The 18186-nt window shown below is 43.7% G+C and overlaps 1 protein-coding gene across 2 annotated transcripts in view; it reads right to left on the minus strand.

The window, feature by feature from the left end:
- LOC143981770 (interferon-induced GTP-binding protein Mx2-like) overlaps positions 1–18186 on the minus strand; it is a 94930-nt gene that overhangs the window by 60142 nt on the left and 16602 nt on the right. For both annotated transcript variants that reach the window (XM_077479858.1, XM_077479857.1), the window contains exons 3-4: positions 6406–6560; positions 1093–1231 (exon numbers count right to left, since the gene is read on the minus strand). In XM_077479858.1, coding sequence (XP_077335984.1) covers positions 1093–1231; positions 6406–6560 — 294 coding nt within the window. The remainder of the gene's footprint in view (positions 1–1092; positions 1232–6405; positions 6561–18186) is intronic.

Here is an 18186-nt window from a genome sequence, read left to right on the forward strand (position 1 = left end):
GGCGTTGAGAGCAAATAATTCAATTTCAGTTTCCTCTGACCATAACACCATTTTCCATGTGGCCTCGGAATCTTCAAGGTGCGTTTTGGCTAAACTCAGTCGTGACTGCATGTGGCCTTTCTTGAGGAGTGGCTTTTTTCTTGCAACCCTCCCATACAAGCCACATTTGGGGAGAATTTGTAATATTGTTGTCTCATGCACACAATGACCCCTCTGTCATACATTCCTGCAACTGTTTCAAAGTTGCTGTAGGCCTCTTGGTAGCCTCTCTGATCAGTTTCTTCCTGGCTCTTTTATCCAGTTTGGAGCAACGTCCTGATCCAGGGAGGATCTTTGTTGTACCAAACACCTTCCACTTCCTAATAATAGACTTTACTGTGCTTCTAGGCATTGATAAAGCCTTTTTTTTTGTATCCATCTCCTGACTTTTGCCTGTCCACAACTTTATCCAGGAGATCTTTTGACAGTTCCTTGCCACCCATAGTTGATTGTTTACTTCAGTTGCACTACCAGGGACTGAAATACTGAAGGAAAGCTCTTTTCATGCTGAGCTAATCAAAATGACCACAACTGATCACAGTATAAAGACACATGGCTTTGCCTGCCATTGAGAAGGCTACACTTGATTGTGTTTTCAAGTCATTTTTAGGAGGAGGGTGATCCTTTTTCCAACCCAGTGATGTGTTTTTAAAAAAAAAAATGTATTACATTTTGGTGTTATATCTTTCACTTGGATGTTATAAGTTGCACTGCGTAAATACAGCTGGATAAAACAAAAACTGCGTCAGTCTTCATTTCAGGCTGTAAAGCAACAAAATGTGATTATTTTAAAGGGGGTGAGTATTTTCTATAACCACTGTAGACAGCTACGGCTTAAATGTCTCTGTAATTCATGACTGAACAATCAGAAAGGGAAGATCGATGCAACTAAGCAACAGCAACGGCATATCATATCTATGCTTAATTTGTGCAATGGCAGCCTGTAGATAGTGATCAGATGTGTAGAAACAAAACACAGAATTGTCTGGAAGTATTTTAATAATGTAATAAATACATTGTAAACTTTGTAAAACAAATTTTTTTTTTACATACCAACTGTTCGCTCTCCATTGGGATCCACTTGCTTTGCCATTTGCAATGCTTCAGTGGTTGCGATATCCACATTACAGGGGACCACGACAAGATTTATGGTCTCGTGCCGTGTGACATATTTCATGATGATCTCTTTAACCTGTGTTAAAATAAAACAAAAGGCTTGGGATCAGGAGGTCACACTTATAGCTCACTATGCCCCACAGCGCCTCCAACAAAAGTTTTTTCTCCCCTGCTAAAAGTCATTAGTCACCATAGTAAGGGCACTATTATTCTAATGGGCAGTTTCAATATCTCCCTAAACTAATGCTTAGATAGACAGTATTCCCCGGGCTCGATGCCTTTTCATGACCCTGCCCAAGGGCAAATGTACACTCCCCCACAAACACCTGGTCTTGGTGACGTTTGGTAGGAATTACATCCATAAGCCAAAGATTTCACCTTTCAACCCTCATAACAGTTTCTGCAGGATTTATCAGGTATTAATGCTCATTCAACATCTACCATTAGTGCAAATATCTCCATTCCTCCGACACTATGGTCAGACCATGACCCCCTCTTGCTGTCCGCTGCCCTTGCAAACCTTTCACGCCCATCCTTCCAATGACGACAAAACGGATCCCTAATAAACTCCAAGAACTCCTTCCTTCAAATCCAAACTCATCTAGAGTCAATCTTCGTGGAGAACATAGTTTCTGTCTCGTCAACCTCTGGGAGGCCCACAAGGCCACAATTAGAAGCCTAAGACCCAACTAAAATAGTTTGCCTTTTTTGCTGACTTTTTGGAAAATCTCTACAACAAGCCTGCCCTATTCTCCCCTGTGGAAGGTGACCTCTTCTTTCAACATCCATCTCCCTTCTCTTTCTGCGGAGGCACATCAAATCCTCAATGCAGACATCACCGACGCTCAGGTCACCCAAGCAATCAAATCTTTGAAACCCACCAAATGTCCCGGCTCGATGGGTTTCCCTGTCTCTACTAAAAAAAAGTACTCCTTGGTACCCCACCTGACCCAGATGTTCAACTCACTCAAAAAGGGCTTACTCCCCCCTACACCCCAACATCCTTACAAGCCCACATCTCTATGACTGATTCCCAAGAGCCCTGAGATGACCCTAGAGCCACAACAATTTCAAACTGAATGAGGACAATAAACTGCTAAGGAAGGTTCTAAGAGGCTGGATTAACAAATACCTTTGTTTTCTCATTCACAGGGACCAGGTGGGTTTCGTCCCTGGGTGCCAAGCAGGCAATAACATGCACAACGTTTTACATCTTATTCATCTTCTACACCACAGAAAAAGCCCAGGCTTCCTGGTCTCTCTAGACAAATTTAAGGGTTTCAACACCTATTTGTGGGATTACCTTAGATGTTCCGCATAAAAGGGGCTTGGGGGAATCCATCCTTACCTGGATCTTGGCCCTCTATTCATCGCCCACCGCATCTGTTAAATATGCTGGGTGCCTCTACCTTTCGTATAACTTGTGGAGCCAGATAGGGCTGTCCCCTGTCACCCATTCTCTTCATCCTAGATATAGAGCCCCTAACCAGCACCAATAGGAACAATACAGATATCACAGTAAGTTCCAACGTGGGAATACATTACAAAATCAACTTCTTTGCAGACAACGCCCCTCTGGTTCTCACGACCCTTGTCATCACACTTCCAACCCTTCAGCAAACCATCACACAATTCACCACCCTTTCTGGCCTTCAAATTAACCCAATAAAATCCAAAGCACTGAACATTTTCTTACTTCAAGTGGCCATCTCCCAAATCCAAGCCAATTTCCCCTCCCACTGGTCTTCCTGAACCTTAAAGTACTTTGGCATCCACTTGACTCCTACCTACCATTCATTATTTTGGGCCTTTAAATGGTGGACTCAACATGGCTTGACCCACATACTCCATTCTTTACCTGCAACCTACCCACTAGATCCTACCCTTGCACAACCTATCTACATTCCTGTACACCAAGACAGCATTTGAACATATCTTTTTGCACACCCTTGGTGAGCCTAAGTTCATCTCCATCCTTTACGCCATACTTAATCATGGCTCCCCAGAATCTCTTTCGTATTTGACAAACTGGACAGGTGACCTGTCGGCTCCCATCGACTTAGAGGATTGGAACAAAATCTGGTCAAAGATGACCAAATGCTCGACTAACATGAACATAATGGAATCAGCCTATAAAGCTCTTCTTAGATGGTACTGGGTTCCAGCCCAGATAGCCTTAGCAAACTCAAACTACTCTGAAAGGTGTTTCCGAGGTTGTGACTAGCAAGGTGATGCTCTCCTTTTTGTCTAGAATTTTCGGCCTTCTCCATACGTTATTTCATCTCCTCATCCATACGGAGGCTAAATATGCTTTGCTTCACTGCCCTAATCCAAATCTCTATGTTTCTCAATAACGATTGGCCATATTCCTTTTCTTGGCAGCCAAACAGCAATAGTCAAGGCCTGGATGAAGCTCTCAGCATCCATACCTTTTGGTAATCCATGAAAAAAGTCCAGCATCCTCAACAATTCCCAAATCAAGTTCCTTAAAATTTGGGACCCATTGCACCATTAGGCCCTACTTTTCTCTGGACTTAGCCAGCATAATCTTATAACTTGTCTACCTGAAAGAACTCATGAGGTTCCCCCTCATTTCCCCCCTCCCCCACCCCTTTTTTTTATTATATTTCTTCACATCCTCAAATTTCTCAGCTCAGCAATAACTAGGTCACGTAAAATGACAGAGCGGGGTCAGCACAAGAAGAATCTCACAGTGCGCAGAAGTCGCCAACTGTCTGCAGAGTCAATAGCTACAGGCCTCCAAACATCATGTAGCCTTCAGATTAGCACAACAGTGCATAGAGAGCTTCATTGAATGGGTTTCCATGGCCCAGCAGTTTTATCCAAGCCTTACACCACCAAGTGTAATGCAAACCGTCGGATGCAATGGTGTAAAGCAGTGGAGACATGTTCTCTGGAGTGATGAATCACACTTCTCTGTCTGGCAATCCGATGGACATTTTCTGGGTTTTCTGGTTGCCAGAAGAACAGTACTTGCCTGACTGCATTGTGCCAAGTGTAAAGTTTGGTGAAGGGGGGATCATGTTGTTGTTGTTTTTCCAGCAGTTGGGCTTTGCCCCCTAGTTCCAGTGAAGGGAACTCTTAAGGCGTCAGCATACCAAGACATTTTGGACAATTTCATGCTCCCAACTTTGTGGGGACAGTTTGGGGATGGCCCCTTTTTATTCCAATATGACTTCTCACCAGTGGACAAAACAAGGTCCATAAAGACATGGATGAGGGAGTTTGGAGTGAAGGTGTCCTGACCTCAACCTGATAGAACTCCTTTGGGATAAATTTGAGCGGAGACTGCGAGTCAGGCCTTCTCATCCAACATCAGTGCCTGACCTCACAAATGCGCTTCTGGAAGAATGGTCAAACATTCCCATAGACACACGCCTAAACCTTGTGGACAGCCTTCCCAGAAGCGTGAAGCTGTTATACAGTATATCGCAAAAGTGAGTACACCCTTCACATTTTTGTAAATATTTTATTATATCTTTTCATGTGACAACACTGAAGAAATGACCCTTTGCTACAATGTAAAGTAGTGAGTGTACAGCTTGTATAACTGTGTAAATTTGCTGTCCCCTTAAAATAACTCAACACACAGCCATTAACTGCTCACTGCCTGTTGGCCGTCATATGTCGGCCAGGTGGCGTGGCTCTCGTTCTGGGCTGGCCATTATATGACGTCTGTCCATTTAAAGAGCCATGCTGCCTGGCCATTATATGACCATGTCGCTTGCATAAGGGTCTGGATTTTGTATGGATTTTGGGGGGCCATGCTGGGTTTTTTCGGCCATGCTGGTTTTTTATTTAAAATTTGGCGTGGAGTTCCCCCTCAAGATTCATACCAAACACAGTGCCTGGTATTGGCGGGGATCCAAGTCGGACCCCCGTTCATTGAAGTTTGATGTGTCTCTGACTTCAAGTCGCAGGGCAAAGCTGGATCCAAAGTAGGACGAGTGTCGTGCCACACCAGTGTGAACCCGGCCTCAATGGGTTGAAGTAGGATCAAAGTCGGACCAAAGTAATGCACGGGGTATTTTCCAAGTCGGACCGACTTGTGTCAGACCAGTTAAGGCGGCTCTCATAGGGAAACATTGATTTTCACACGTTATGCAACATGAGCTCCCAATGTCGGAGCGTCTCTCGCACCATTGTGAACCCTGCCTAAAGCACAACCATTATGTAGCACTGGAAAGCAAAAAACAGAGGCTGCTTATGTAATGTACAAATTCTGGCTGCCTCTATTTACATACAGTATGTCATCACCAGTATATCATTCCATATGGATCAGGTTAAAAAAAAAAAAAACACGTAGCAAAGTAAATTTCATCAGATTATTTATTTAATATGTATAACTAAAAACGAATGGACTATAATTTCCCTTTAAAGTGGAACACTGGATTGTTTATTTTTTATTTAAATTTATAGGTCCTCCTCTGTAAAACAAAAAAAATGGCAATGTTCACTTACCCCCTCTCCGTTCCAGCGCCATCCCTGACTTCCTCCTCGATTCAGTGCAGAGGTCTTTTTCAAGTTTGAACAACACTTTGTCATTCTGACCAATTCCTGTGAGCCCAGATAGTCATTTGCGCTCCTCCCTTGGGAGCATGTTATTACCAATGCTGCACCCAAGGTACTTTAGCATAGCTCCCAACTCTCCCTGATTTCGAGGGACTGTCCCTGATTTGGAGCAACGTCCCTCTGTCCCTCATTCCACCTCATTTGTCCCTCATTTTGGTCTGATCTATATAAAATGCACTTTTTATCTTTCAAAAAGTGGTTCCCAGTGCTAAATCTTTCATCCACATTTTTTATTGCTGCATTTGTACATTTTAAAAGCCAATATAAAGGAATCGTAATTGTAAAAAAAGCCCTTGTGGATTTCATTAACCTTTTTTGGGCTAATTCTCCTTTAAGGGGATGTGGCAGGGGGCATGCTCTATGCCTACATACATTTGTTAGTAGGTGTCCCTCAAAATGTAGGGAGGCATGACTTCAGGACTGGGTGGCACCCCCCCCCCCCCCCATGACTTCAGGACTGGGTGGCACCCCCCCCCCCCCCCCCCCCCCAGGAAAGAAGTGGAATTCCTGGTGACTTAATTGGACCAGCAAAAAAACTGCAGAAAAAAAAGGTACTGTATGTACAGCGGGTTTAAAAAATAAAGAGAAAATAGGGGGTGAGGGAGGTAGCTGAAAGGTAACAGGTCTGGATTTCCACTTTAAGGCCATAAGACAAACCTGCTTTTCAATATCTGGGGGCTGATCAGGTAGAGCGACTCGTGTAATTCCTGGCAGATCGATCAGCGTCAGGTCCGGAACATACGGTGACACAATTTCCAGGGTGATAAGCTCATCTCTGATGCCTTTCCCTTCTCCTGCTATGCAATTTTGAGCTAGAAACCAAGAGGAATAAAAAATAATTGCAGCCATTTAGATTCATTTATGTGAATGTATACATTACAGAAAAAAAACATGAAAATCAAACTTCGGTTCTTACTGTGGCCAAGAATGCTGTCTGTATATTTAGTGTTTTGTATAGAAAAGTCTAACTATTGGCTTCTCTATGTATGAGCAGCAGCATTTGATCACAGCTTGTCTTTGGAGCACATGCATTAAAATTGGATCAAAGCAAGCAAATTTGCTCATCTGGTTTTAATATGAAGAGTATATAAACGCAAAAATTCGTTTTTTTTTCTACTTACTTGCCTGTAAAATCCATGAATTGGAGTACATCATGGGACTGGGCCACCTATATAGGAGAATGGACATTGGCAGACCAATCAAACAGGAAGTCCTCCCTTATATAACTCCTCCCATACAGGAAGTTCCTCAGTTTTGTAGCAAGCAAGGAACTCCCAGAAAGAGGGGAGGGAACTTTGTGTCCCATAATGTACGCCAAGAAATAGATTTTACAGGTAAGCAAGTAGAAAAAAACGAATTTTCTTTATCGTACATCATGGGACACAGAGCAGGCTATAACCATGACTATTTGGGATTTTTCAAAGCAATACACGTGAGGGGAGAGAGACAGGGCCAAAAAAAAAACAACATCAGTCTTAAGGAATTTACTCTTCTGCTTACAACATGCTGTGCACAAAAGCAGTATCCTCTGCCGCACCCGCATCAACCTGTTAAAACCACATGAATGTACATAGCTGAAGACCAGGATGCAGCCTCGCAGACCTGAGCCACCGACACTTGATGATGAATAGCCCAAGATGCTCCACACACTTGGTAGAGTGTGCTTTTGCCCATAAAAGATGGAGCCTTAGCATTCAAGCCAGAGGCTTGAGTAAATGACTAATGGAACCACTGTGAATAGTTGTTTAGATGCCACCTGACCCATCCTGGGGCTTTCTGGCATAACAAACACAAGTCTGATCTGTGCAGATAACCTTAATAAACTCTGACAGCCCAAACCACATTCAAAGTGTAAAGAGCATTCTCCCCTGGTGACTGTGGCATAGGAAAAAAGGAGAGTAAGACAATAACCTGATTCAAAAGAAAACTTAACACCACTTTTGGCAAAAAAATATGCATTGAGGTCTTAACCACATTCTATCATGGTGAAATATCAAAGACTGGCTCCTAAAACAAAAGGGCTGGCTCTGACACCCTTCTCTCCGAAGTAATTGCAACTGAAAAAACACCTTCCGAGTCAATAAGACTAATGGAGTATCATGAATTGGTTCCAAAGATGGTTTCTGAAAAGCAGCCAGAACCAAACTTAAATCCTAAGGACACAACGATGACCTAACAGGCAGGACCATATGGTTCACTCCATAAACAAAGGTACGAATCTAAGAATGAAAAACAATCGGCTACTGGCAAATAACGGATAGAGCCGATATCTGGCCTTTAACAGTACTCAAATCCAAATTAATCTCTACTCTCATTCGGAGGAAGAACAGTACACATATACTTTTGAGGGTGATATTTCTTGGCTTCACACCAGGACACAAGACTTCCAAGTCCTGTAGTAAATCCCCCTGGTTGCCCGTTTTCTGGCCTTCAGAAGAGTAGAACAAAAAAAAGGCCAAGAGACACACCAGTCTTTCAGCACATGAGCTTCAATAGCAAGGCCGACAACAGAGTGAATGTAAACCAGGGTGGAAGATTAGTCCCTGAGACAGAGTGTCTGGCTGGACCGGAAATGCTCAAGGGCCATCTACTGCTGAGTTCACTATGTCAGTGTACCAAATTCACCTGGGCCAGGCTGGGGCACCACGATATCTATCGGTCCTGGCTCCTGGAACCTGCACAACAGATGTGGAAGGAGTTTAACCCGGGCAAAGGTGTAAACCAGGAAGAACTTCTGCCACATGTGCTGGGTTCTTTTTTATCAACTGCTTAATGCAGCCTTTCAGGCTTTGGCAACCCCAATACCTGCCTCAGTAGGTTACATAGCAGAGCCTGCTAAAGAAATACCTCTTAATGGCTGGACCCCTAAAAACCTTGATGAGTTAAAGTTTATTAGGACAGTACATTTACTGTCAGCAAACTTCAGGTGGGAAAGCAAGACCTGGACAGGCATGCCATGTGCATATCCGCGTGCCTTTGCTTGCAGGCCAGCCTAGCATACAAGAAAAATAAAATAGATCAGCTAAATATAATGCCATTTCATTCAGTACCAATAATGGACAATAGATGTACTTCAGCAAAAAAAGCCAGACCTAACCTTTTTTTTTTTCAAAAGGGACCCCATGTTACTTATCAATCCCACTGCAGGATGCTGTCTACCAACAGACAACCTGCACTCATTACTGCAGGCTTTGTCACCAAGGACTTTGGAGGACTCGGTCCCCATTTCTTTCTGAGTCCACTGCCTTAGCCCTGTATAGCCCCCTGCTGGAGAAAACACCTTGGTCAGTTGGAACTGCACAGGGTTCTGTAACGCAGGACCCAGCACCAAAGGTCTCATTACAGGGAATCCTTGTTGATTCTTCCATCTCCCAAACAGGGCTTGGGTACCATCCATTTTAGCTGGCAGCCATCAAACGGATCCAATTATCTAGTCACTTGATTCCCATTAGAACTGTTCCAAGACCCTGGTAATCGCACAGAGAGCTCAACGTACAGTAAGTGACCATCACCTTCAAGACACTGGTGAAAAAAACGTAGGAACTTCCTGTATGGGAGGGGTTTATAGGGGTGGACTTCCTGTTTGGTTGGTTTGCCAGTGTCCACTCACCTATAGGTGGTGCATAACCCTGATAGTCATGATTACAGCCCACTCTGTGTCCTGTGATGTACAATAAAGAAAAGGAATTTATTATATTGCAGCTTAGCAGTCCTTAGTTGTGGTGGCTGCATTAGAGCTCATACACGTGAGTGCATTTTCCCATGAGGCATAAACAAAAGGGCGTGTTTTAGTGCTCAAGAGCCCTGTTGCTGCATACATTCACCCAAAGACAAGAACAGGTGAAGGCAGCTGTGCACTGCTACCTGTGTAAAATGGTGCATGTGCACAGACGCAATGTCCTGAACTCAGGTATTGTGTGTTCAGAGCATTATGTCTGTGCACATGCACCATTTACACATTTAGCAGCACATCACTGCTTACAGCTGCCTTTACCCATTCATATCTATGGGTGGCTGTATGTAGCACCAGGAACTTCTGGGTACTAAAATATGCCCTTTTGATTAGGCTGCACAGGCAAATGAGCCCTTAGTTTCCTTTATTGCCAGATGTTGGTTTTGCCAGTAACAAATTTTGTGAATGACAAATTGAACAGCTAATAGCTTCAGAAACACAAGGAACAAAAGAACTTCTGGCAACTGTGCTCCAGCGTGCGAGTAGTTTGCAGGATGCACATGGTCACATGAACTTCTTAGAAGACCACAAGCAAATATAAAGTTAAAAGTGGACCTGCATCCCAAAAAAACTAATTATTTGAACCTGGCTCCAGCCCCTTTCTTTCTCCCACAATTGGATAACATTTTCTATCTCTTTTTTAAGTATTTTTGACTTTTTTTGTGGTTTCTCATCTGTGTGAGAATGACATTGCACTCAATTCCACATTGATGTGCTGAATGGCATCTTCCTGGCCTTTTGGACCTGGCAGAGACCTTAGGCACATCTATGCATGCATGGGTAAAGTTAAGGAGGTCCAGAATAACCGTTTGCCTTTGCGTACGTGGGGAAGTGTGTGCTTCTTCACATCAGTGTAGTGGGGTCATGGCACTTTGTTCGAGTACCAAGGTTTGGACAAAGCAGTTGCAGCTCCATCCACCATGGATCTGTGCTAAAAATGTTTATATATATATATATATATATATATATATATATATATAAGATCCACTGATTCCTCTCTAATTCTGGAATTGCTGCATGTTTTCTCTTCTGTCACTAGGTGGCACTGTGGCTGGTGGCATTAGATCGACAAGGGCATAGCGCAAGGTCAGATTATGAATGGATGGCGTGTCTCAGCCAATTGGCAGGGGTTTCTTTAGTCCCTTGGCCTGTTGGAAGAGCCTATTTATTTGGGTGGAGTCAGGTGATCGGTGTTCTGTGCCACCTGAACGGCTGTCTAGGTGGACGTGTGTTATGTCACCCCGGGTTGCTGGTCCCAAAGCCAGAGGCCTATCCCGGGGACACCTGGCTGCTAGGCTGCCTGAGGCCTATCCAGGAGCAAGAGAAGCATCATAGGGCTGGGACTGCAGGATTGGAGTCCAACCGAGTTGTGAAGGTTCCGCCAGGCGGGAAACCAGTTGTGGTCGGAGGTAAAGGGGAAGCAGTCGCCACTAAGGGACAATCCATCTTATTACCAGAAACTACTGTTAGTAAGCTCAAGCAAGTACCAGAGCAGTTTTCTCAGCAATCGAGGAGGGTGAAGAAGTGGGAAAGCTTCAGTGAGTGCCAAGCCAGGGCCCCAGCAAGTTAGCCGAGGTGACGCTTGAGGAGTATACAGCAGGTTAGCTGTGGAAGAGCTCCAGAGATCCGGTGACAACTGGGATCTGGAAGTCTAGTGAGAGACTGGGAGCTCAGTGAGTGAAGACCTACAGTGGGAAACTGTGAGAAAAGAGAAGAACTATTCTGTGTTACCAAGAGTTATTTGCAACTATCTTTAGTGGCTGTTACAAGTTCAGTACCGTAGGACTGGAGACAGCGGTCCTACCTATACAGATATGGCATCCGGCTGGGAGCCTTTCCCTGTCTAGATGTCTACCTATAGCAGTGTTGCCAACCGTCAGTATTTTTACTGGCAGCCAGTAAAAAATGGGCACTTTTCTCCTGATAGTAAATGCCAGTGAGAGGAAAGATTGCCAGTAAAAAATATAGCTCTGGCACTTGGTTCGGAACTATGAATGTGCAGCTCGGGCCTAGAACTGTCCGAGACCATCCTGTCCGAGTGCCTGCTACAGTATGTTTGGGGGTGTCAGCGGGGGGGGGGGGGGCAGGTCTGGTAGAGGCAGTGTCTGAGCATGTAGTGTGATATCATGGCGCAAGGCAGCGGAGTGCCCGGAGCAGATTGTGCAGGTCTGCAGGATGGGATTAAGGCAAGAAAGGAGCGGGACTGTCTGTGCTATTTGCACTGGAGAGGACTGAAGGGACCACCTGGCATGAAGAGAGACTGTCACTGTGACTCAGGAGGGGACGTGTCAGGACGGTGATCTGTGCTGCAGCACACTGCTGTCAGTATCACTGTGAGAGTCAATTTCATGTGCAATATGCTTTTTGCCTTAATATCTACCTTAAATCACCTTGCTAATTGCATATTGTACTTATTTGTAGCCTAAATACTGGAATTAGTACTTAAAACTGTAATTTTGGAACTTCTGGAACTGGCAGTAAAAACATGGTTGTGCCAGTAAATTGTGGGTGTCATGTCAGTAAATTTCAATCTGGTAGGTTGGCAACACTGCCTATGGTGTCTCGGAGCCTGCCAATTAACATTGCATTTACCTAAGGGTGTCCTGGCCCTAACACGCTCTCCCACAGTTCTTGTTAAGAAACAATAAATCTCATGTTTGCATTCAAAAAGTGACTGGCACCCATCATTTCATCTTGCATTACACCCACCATTTCTGTTAACCCACTCTACAAGGAAGCATGTCAGCCCACCCTGACTCTTGAGGTCACCATTAGGCCTCTAGGGGCCATTGCTACTATATATATATATATATATATATATATATATATATATATATATATATAAACACACATACACAGTATATATATCTACTTTTGGACTGGGAGGACACCTGCAGCCGTAGGCATCACCCTGTACCATTTTTCAGAGCTGGCGGTTGGCTCTCTTGTAAAAGCAATCCTAGCGACTAACTAGCCACCGGATTGCTTTTACAAGCAGTGGGATTGGCTTTGATCGGCTCTCAGCTATGGTAACCCAGAAGAGATGACCTGACAACACTTCCTGCTTACCCGGATGTCAAGGGCGTCATTTAAAAAAAATTAAAAGCATTCAAAAACACTGATGTTTGTGTTTTGAATGCTGTTGATGGCAAAGGAGGGATTTGGGGTCTTATAATCCCTAGATCTGCCCATAAAGAGTACCTGTCGCATGTTTATTTCTGTCAAAAGGTTGTTTACATTCCTTTTGAGAGCAAAAAAAGTGATAAAAAAGTGTAAAGCAACAGTGTAAAAATGCAAAGCGCAAAGATGATTGCGCGTGTCAGCCCCGCATGCAAACAGCAATTGCCCCACACATGTGAGGTATCACTGCAAACATCAGATAATAGGCAGTAATTCTAGCACTAGAACTGCTTTGTACATCTGAAGTGGTAACCTTTAAAAAAGAAAGAGTCGCCTATGGATGGTAAAAAATTAGTAATGTATTGTGTTTTTTTGCATTAAAATTTTAAAAAGTGTATTTTTTCCCACAAAATTGTGTTTGAAAAAACGCTTCGCAAATACTGTGTGACATAAATTGCAACCATTTTATTCTCTAGGGCCTGTGCTTTAAAAAATATATAATGTTTGGGGCTCTAAGTAGTTTTCTAGCAAAAAATGCAACCAATTAAAAAAAAACTGTTGATTTTCATTTCCTGCATGCATTGCAATATGTCAAAGGAGGAATGAAGCTCTTCTACAGTAAAATTCTTATGTTTAGTTTGAATTTTACTATTCCCTTACATTACATAAAAGGCTCACTTATTTGATATAGTTTTAATCAGCAGACTTTGTTTATTTTTTTATTTTTTTGTAGAATATATGGGGGCACGCAAATTTGGTAAATGTAGCATAGGGGAAAAAAAAAAAATCTGAAAAATGCTTCCTCTTCAATTTTTGTGGTCAAAAAAGCTCTTCAATTTTTTACTATTTATTCCCAGTGAAAAAAAAAAATATGTATCCAAATCTGCTATCATATTGAAGCCCTATCTGGCACCTAAAAATGATGTATAATATAGTGAGGTAGACTATAAATGTTAAAAGATTAAGGCCCCTTTCACATGGAGGGACTGATTGGGTCTGCCTCTCAGTTTTGACCCAATCGGACCAACGATTGCCCTATATGGAGCAGCGGGTGCCAACTGATATGTCTCCAGTTACATCCGCTGACATCCAATCCCATACGCCAACAACAGACAGATGGGGAATCCGTTCCCTCTCCGTTTGGCAGATTGAATAGCAGTCGAGTGAAAACAGACAGGAGGTCCATTTACATCCGACTGCCCATAGAGGACAGCAGACTGTGTCTGTGTCCACTCTGCATAAGCGGAGTCAGAGTGGACATGGACAAGCCATCCGCCTGCTCAGCAGGGTCAGTGGACAGATTCCCCGCTGGGCAGGCCCATGTGAAAGGGACCATAATGCACAGAACCAAGAGGATTTGGGGAGAAAAGGGCTGGGGGACTCAAGTGGTTAAGATGTTAGAGATATAGATGAGAAGTAGGTTGTGAAGTGTTCTAATTTCAAAGCATTGTAATTGAATTTTATTCTAAAGTTTATGAAAAGCCAACATGTAATGGGGGGCGTGACCGGATGTGCAAGATGGAGTGAATGAGAGATGCGAGACGCCGTGTGTGACTCTCTCCCAGACCCCCATGACGAGAGCGTGGAGCGCTCAGTGCTACGGTCGGACGCAGCGTGCGGTGGGCTGGAGCTGATCATTGAAGCTGGACGGGAGGAGGAGTGAGAGCGCATCACTGTACTATCGTGCCGAGCCCTCGGAGATTCACGCTTACTTCCGGGTCCTGAACCCCAGCGAACACGGCCGAAGAAGCACGAGTACCCCCGACCAAGCCGAACGCTTTTGAACCCTGCCGAGAGACGCCGTACACAGTGGACACCAAGAGGCCCTCCCGCTCTCCAGTAAGCCGCGATAGGAGGAAGGAGGTAAGCGGCAGGATTGCGGGGGGGGGGAAGAAGTCGGAGGTGTGAGGGGCATAGCAGGTGGAGGTCTGGCGGAGCAAGTTGTGGACATAGCGATGCCTGAGAACTGGTAACAAGTAAACAAGTAAACAAGAGGGCGCTGGCCGGGGGTGAGAAGGACTTATAGCTCTTGTTCTCTGGAACTCATTGCTTCGTTTTGTGCTCTAAGACGAACGAATGATAACCCAGGTAGTATAAGCAAAGAAGTACCTGCTGTAAAAACGAACGTCTGTAAGCGACGAACCAGGAAGTCTGTGATATTTGAATTGAATGCTTGTGGACTGACTGGCTATAAGACAAGATCAGTATCGCATTAATTGATTAACTGAGGGATGGTGGCTGTTCTAAAAATCAACTGGTTGAACGGTATTTGAACTAAGTGCGTGCAAATAAATGTCTGCTGTGAAGCATTAAAACAGGAAGTTTTGGTGATACATGAAGTGAATACTGGAGAACTGGTTATAAGATACGGCTAATATTGCACTAAGCGATCAACTGAGCGAGGGGTGGCTGTGTTAAAAAGTTAAAAATATATTAAAATACGATATATCCAGGACTGTTCTGTGGAAAGGGGCGAGAAAAGGAAAGTAAGATGCAGCACCTGCGCTCTGCAAAGGAAAGAGGGGAAAAAAGTTCGCAACAGTCTACCACAGCAGCTAAATTAGAACAATATGCTCATAACCCTGCACAGTCATCGCAGACCCCTCCAAAAAAAGGGCAGACAAAGGGGCAGCATGGAGAAATGTCTGAAAGGAAAAGCATGGGTCAGTCGAACATTAACATTAATACGCAGGCTGGAGCAGTGGCCAAGTGCTCAGTTAATAAAAAAGCGGGTGCAGGGGAACAGAATATGGAGATCACAACGGGTGACTCTCCTCCGTTAGAAAAAGAGCCAACAATTAAGGACGTGTTATTGGCCGTAAACGCATGTAACATCTCACTGAAAGAACTCTGTAATCAAATGAAGGGAGTGAAGGAAGATCTAATGCTGGTAAGGCAAGACCTACAGAAAGTGGTGGAAAGGACGACAGAACTTGAGTTAAGGACTAGCAGATTAGAAGACGATACAACATTCCTAATTAAAGAAATAGAAAGCCTGAAGGAGCAGTTCGGCGGATATAGAACAAGAATGGACGAAATGGAAAATAGGCTCAGGAGGGACAATGTGCGAGTAGTGGGGCTTCCGGAAAAAAGTGAGGGTGTAAACCCTGCTGAATTTATGGAGCATCTTCTGGTTGAACTGTTTGGGAGGGATGTTTTTTCAACAGCGTTCTCAATAGAGAGGGCGCATAGGGTACCCTTTAGAGCACCATTGGAGGGGGGCCGTCCTAGGCCATTATTAATGAAATTACTGAACTATAAAGATAAAGTGGTATTATTACGGAAGGCAAGGGAAATGGGGAATGTATTGTATAAGGGTGTTAGAATTTCATTATATTCTGATTTTTCCCCAGAACTTCAGAGAAAAAGGGTAGAGTTCCTCCAGGTTAAACGCAGGTTACAGAAGCTCAGGGTGCCGTATGCTCTTCTTTACCCTGCAAAGCTACGGATTAATGCACTAGGGCATACTCAGGTTTTTTGTTCCCCAATGGAAGTGGAAAGATGGATAGAAGAAAATAAAGAAAAGTTGTAGTTGTTGGGGTTTCTAGTACTGAGTGGGATGGGAAGATAGAAAGAGAGGGGGGGATGAAGTATGTGTGTTTTTGGTTTTTTTTTTTTTTTGTTTTTTTTTTTGTGTGTGTGCTGTCTGTGTCTGTATGGGAGGGGGGTTGGGAGGGAGGTAATACACGGCGAGCGCACTAGGTGAGGGTGGTAAATAGGTTGTGAAGAGAGTGGTATAAGGTCACTAATAGCCCCTAGGGTAACACCTAGGAAGGTGGGGGAGGGGCGGGAGGGAGGTAGAAAGGGGGGAGAGGGGGTGGGTGTAGTAGGGAAAATAGGGGGGAGGTTGAAGGGGGAAAAAAAATATATGTATGCACTAATAAATGGAGTACAGGAAATAACTCAAAGCAAAAAAGGACACAAACTGGGGGGTGGTAAAACTTGGGGTGGTAAAAAACAAGGAAAATATATTGGTCACAAGGGGGAAAATGGTAATAAACAATTATATAGTATAATCTATATTCAAAGACACATAATATACGAGTTAATGGTGACGCCTAATAAATTTGTTATTATACAAGGGAGTAATATTTGGGGAGTGTGGTATAAGGTAATAAAAGAAGTTAGAGGGGAGTTGGTGGGTACTGGGAGACAAATGGTTCTCAATAGTGTCCTCAGTAGACTGGTTATTTCGCTCTCTCTCTTTCCTACCTTAGGTTTTTCTTTTTTTTTCTTTCTCCTCTTTATTTGTTTATGGCTATGCAGGATGGTAAAATTAAGATAGGCTCCTGGAATGTGAGGGGTCTGGGGACGCGGCTGAAACAAAAAGCTGTGCTATCCTTGTTGGAGGGATGTGGAGTAGAGCTGCTATGCATACAGGAGACCCATTTAAATAGAGATACAATATACCGGTTGCAGAGCAGAAAATATCAATTTCAATATCATTCTGTTTATTCGACATATAGCAGAGGGGTGAGTGTCTTGGTAAAAACGGGGGTGAATTTTGTATGTAAACGGGTTAGCCTGGATGAAAAAGGCAGATACATTTTCTTACAGTGCCTAATTGAAAATAGAGAATGTATGCTGGCAAACATCTACATCCCTCCACCATTTAAAATGGAAGTGCTTTTTAAATTACAGGAATTTTTAGTGGGGATAGATGGTGTTCCTATAATAATAGTAGGGGATTTCAACACGGTATTGGATATTAAAATCGATAGATTCCCAGAAAAAACACTGGCGGAACCAGCTTGGCAGGGGAGGTTGGGACAGTACCTGGAAGAAGTAGGATTACGGGATTTATGGAGAACTGGGAACCCGGGAGCTCGGCAGTATAGTTGTTACTCGTCCACACATGCTACGTTATCCAGGATTGATATGATACTGGGGAATGACCTGGCCTTACAAATGGTGGAAAAGGTTGAATATCAGCCCAGGGGGATTTCAGATCATTCCCCAGTGACAGCAGTATTAAAAATGAGAGAACGTAAGGTACAGAGGTTGTGGAAAGTGAACCCGCTCTGGTTAGAACTGATAAAAAAAGAGACAGAAGAACGCCCTGAGAGAATTCAGTGGGAATTAAAAGAATTTCTAAAAAATAACCGGGGTACAGTAACATCGGGGATCCTGTGGGATACTCTGAAAGCTTTTTTAAGGGGCCTTATGATCCAATCAATAGCAAAAATAAACAGAAAATCTAGGGAACAGGAGGTACAAATAGGGAGAGAAGTGTTAGAGGCTGAAAGAGATTTTATTAGCGACCCCACGCAGGGCAAAGAAAAAATCTGGTTAGATAAACAAGAAGAACTTAGGCTATTAACCCTAAAGAAAGCAGAGATTCAGCATATGTTCCAACGCCAAGCCTCCTTCGCGGAAGGGGAAAGCGTGGGAAAAATGTTGGCACAACTGGTGAAGAATAACTCGGGCCCTTCCTCAATTTCGGCGATTAGGATATCTGAGGGAAAGGTTGTAACAGAAACTGGGAGTATTTGCCAAGCATTTGAAGGATATTATAAAAACCTATATACTGCACAGAAAGTGGGGATGGATGAGCAAATGGAAACATTTTTAGGTCAATTAGAGGT

This window comes from Lithobates pipiens, unplaced genomic scaffold, assembly GCF_037356315.1.
Source record: "Lithobates pipiens isolate NorthernLeopardFrog02 unplaced genomic scaffold, aLitPip1_a1.2 Scaffold_16, whole genome shotgun sequence".
In the NCBI taxonomy this organism is placed as follows: Eukaryota; Metazoa; Chordata; class Amphibia; order Anura; family Ranidae; genus Lithobates; species Lithobates pipiens.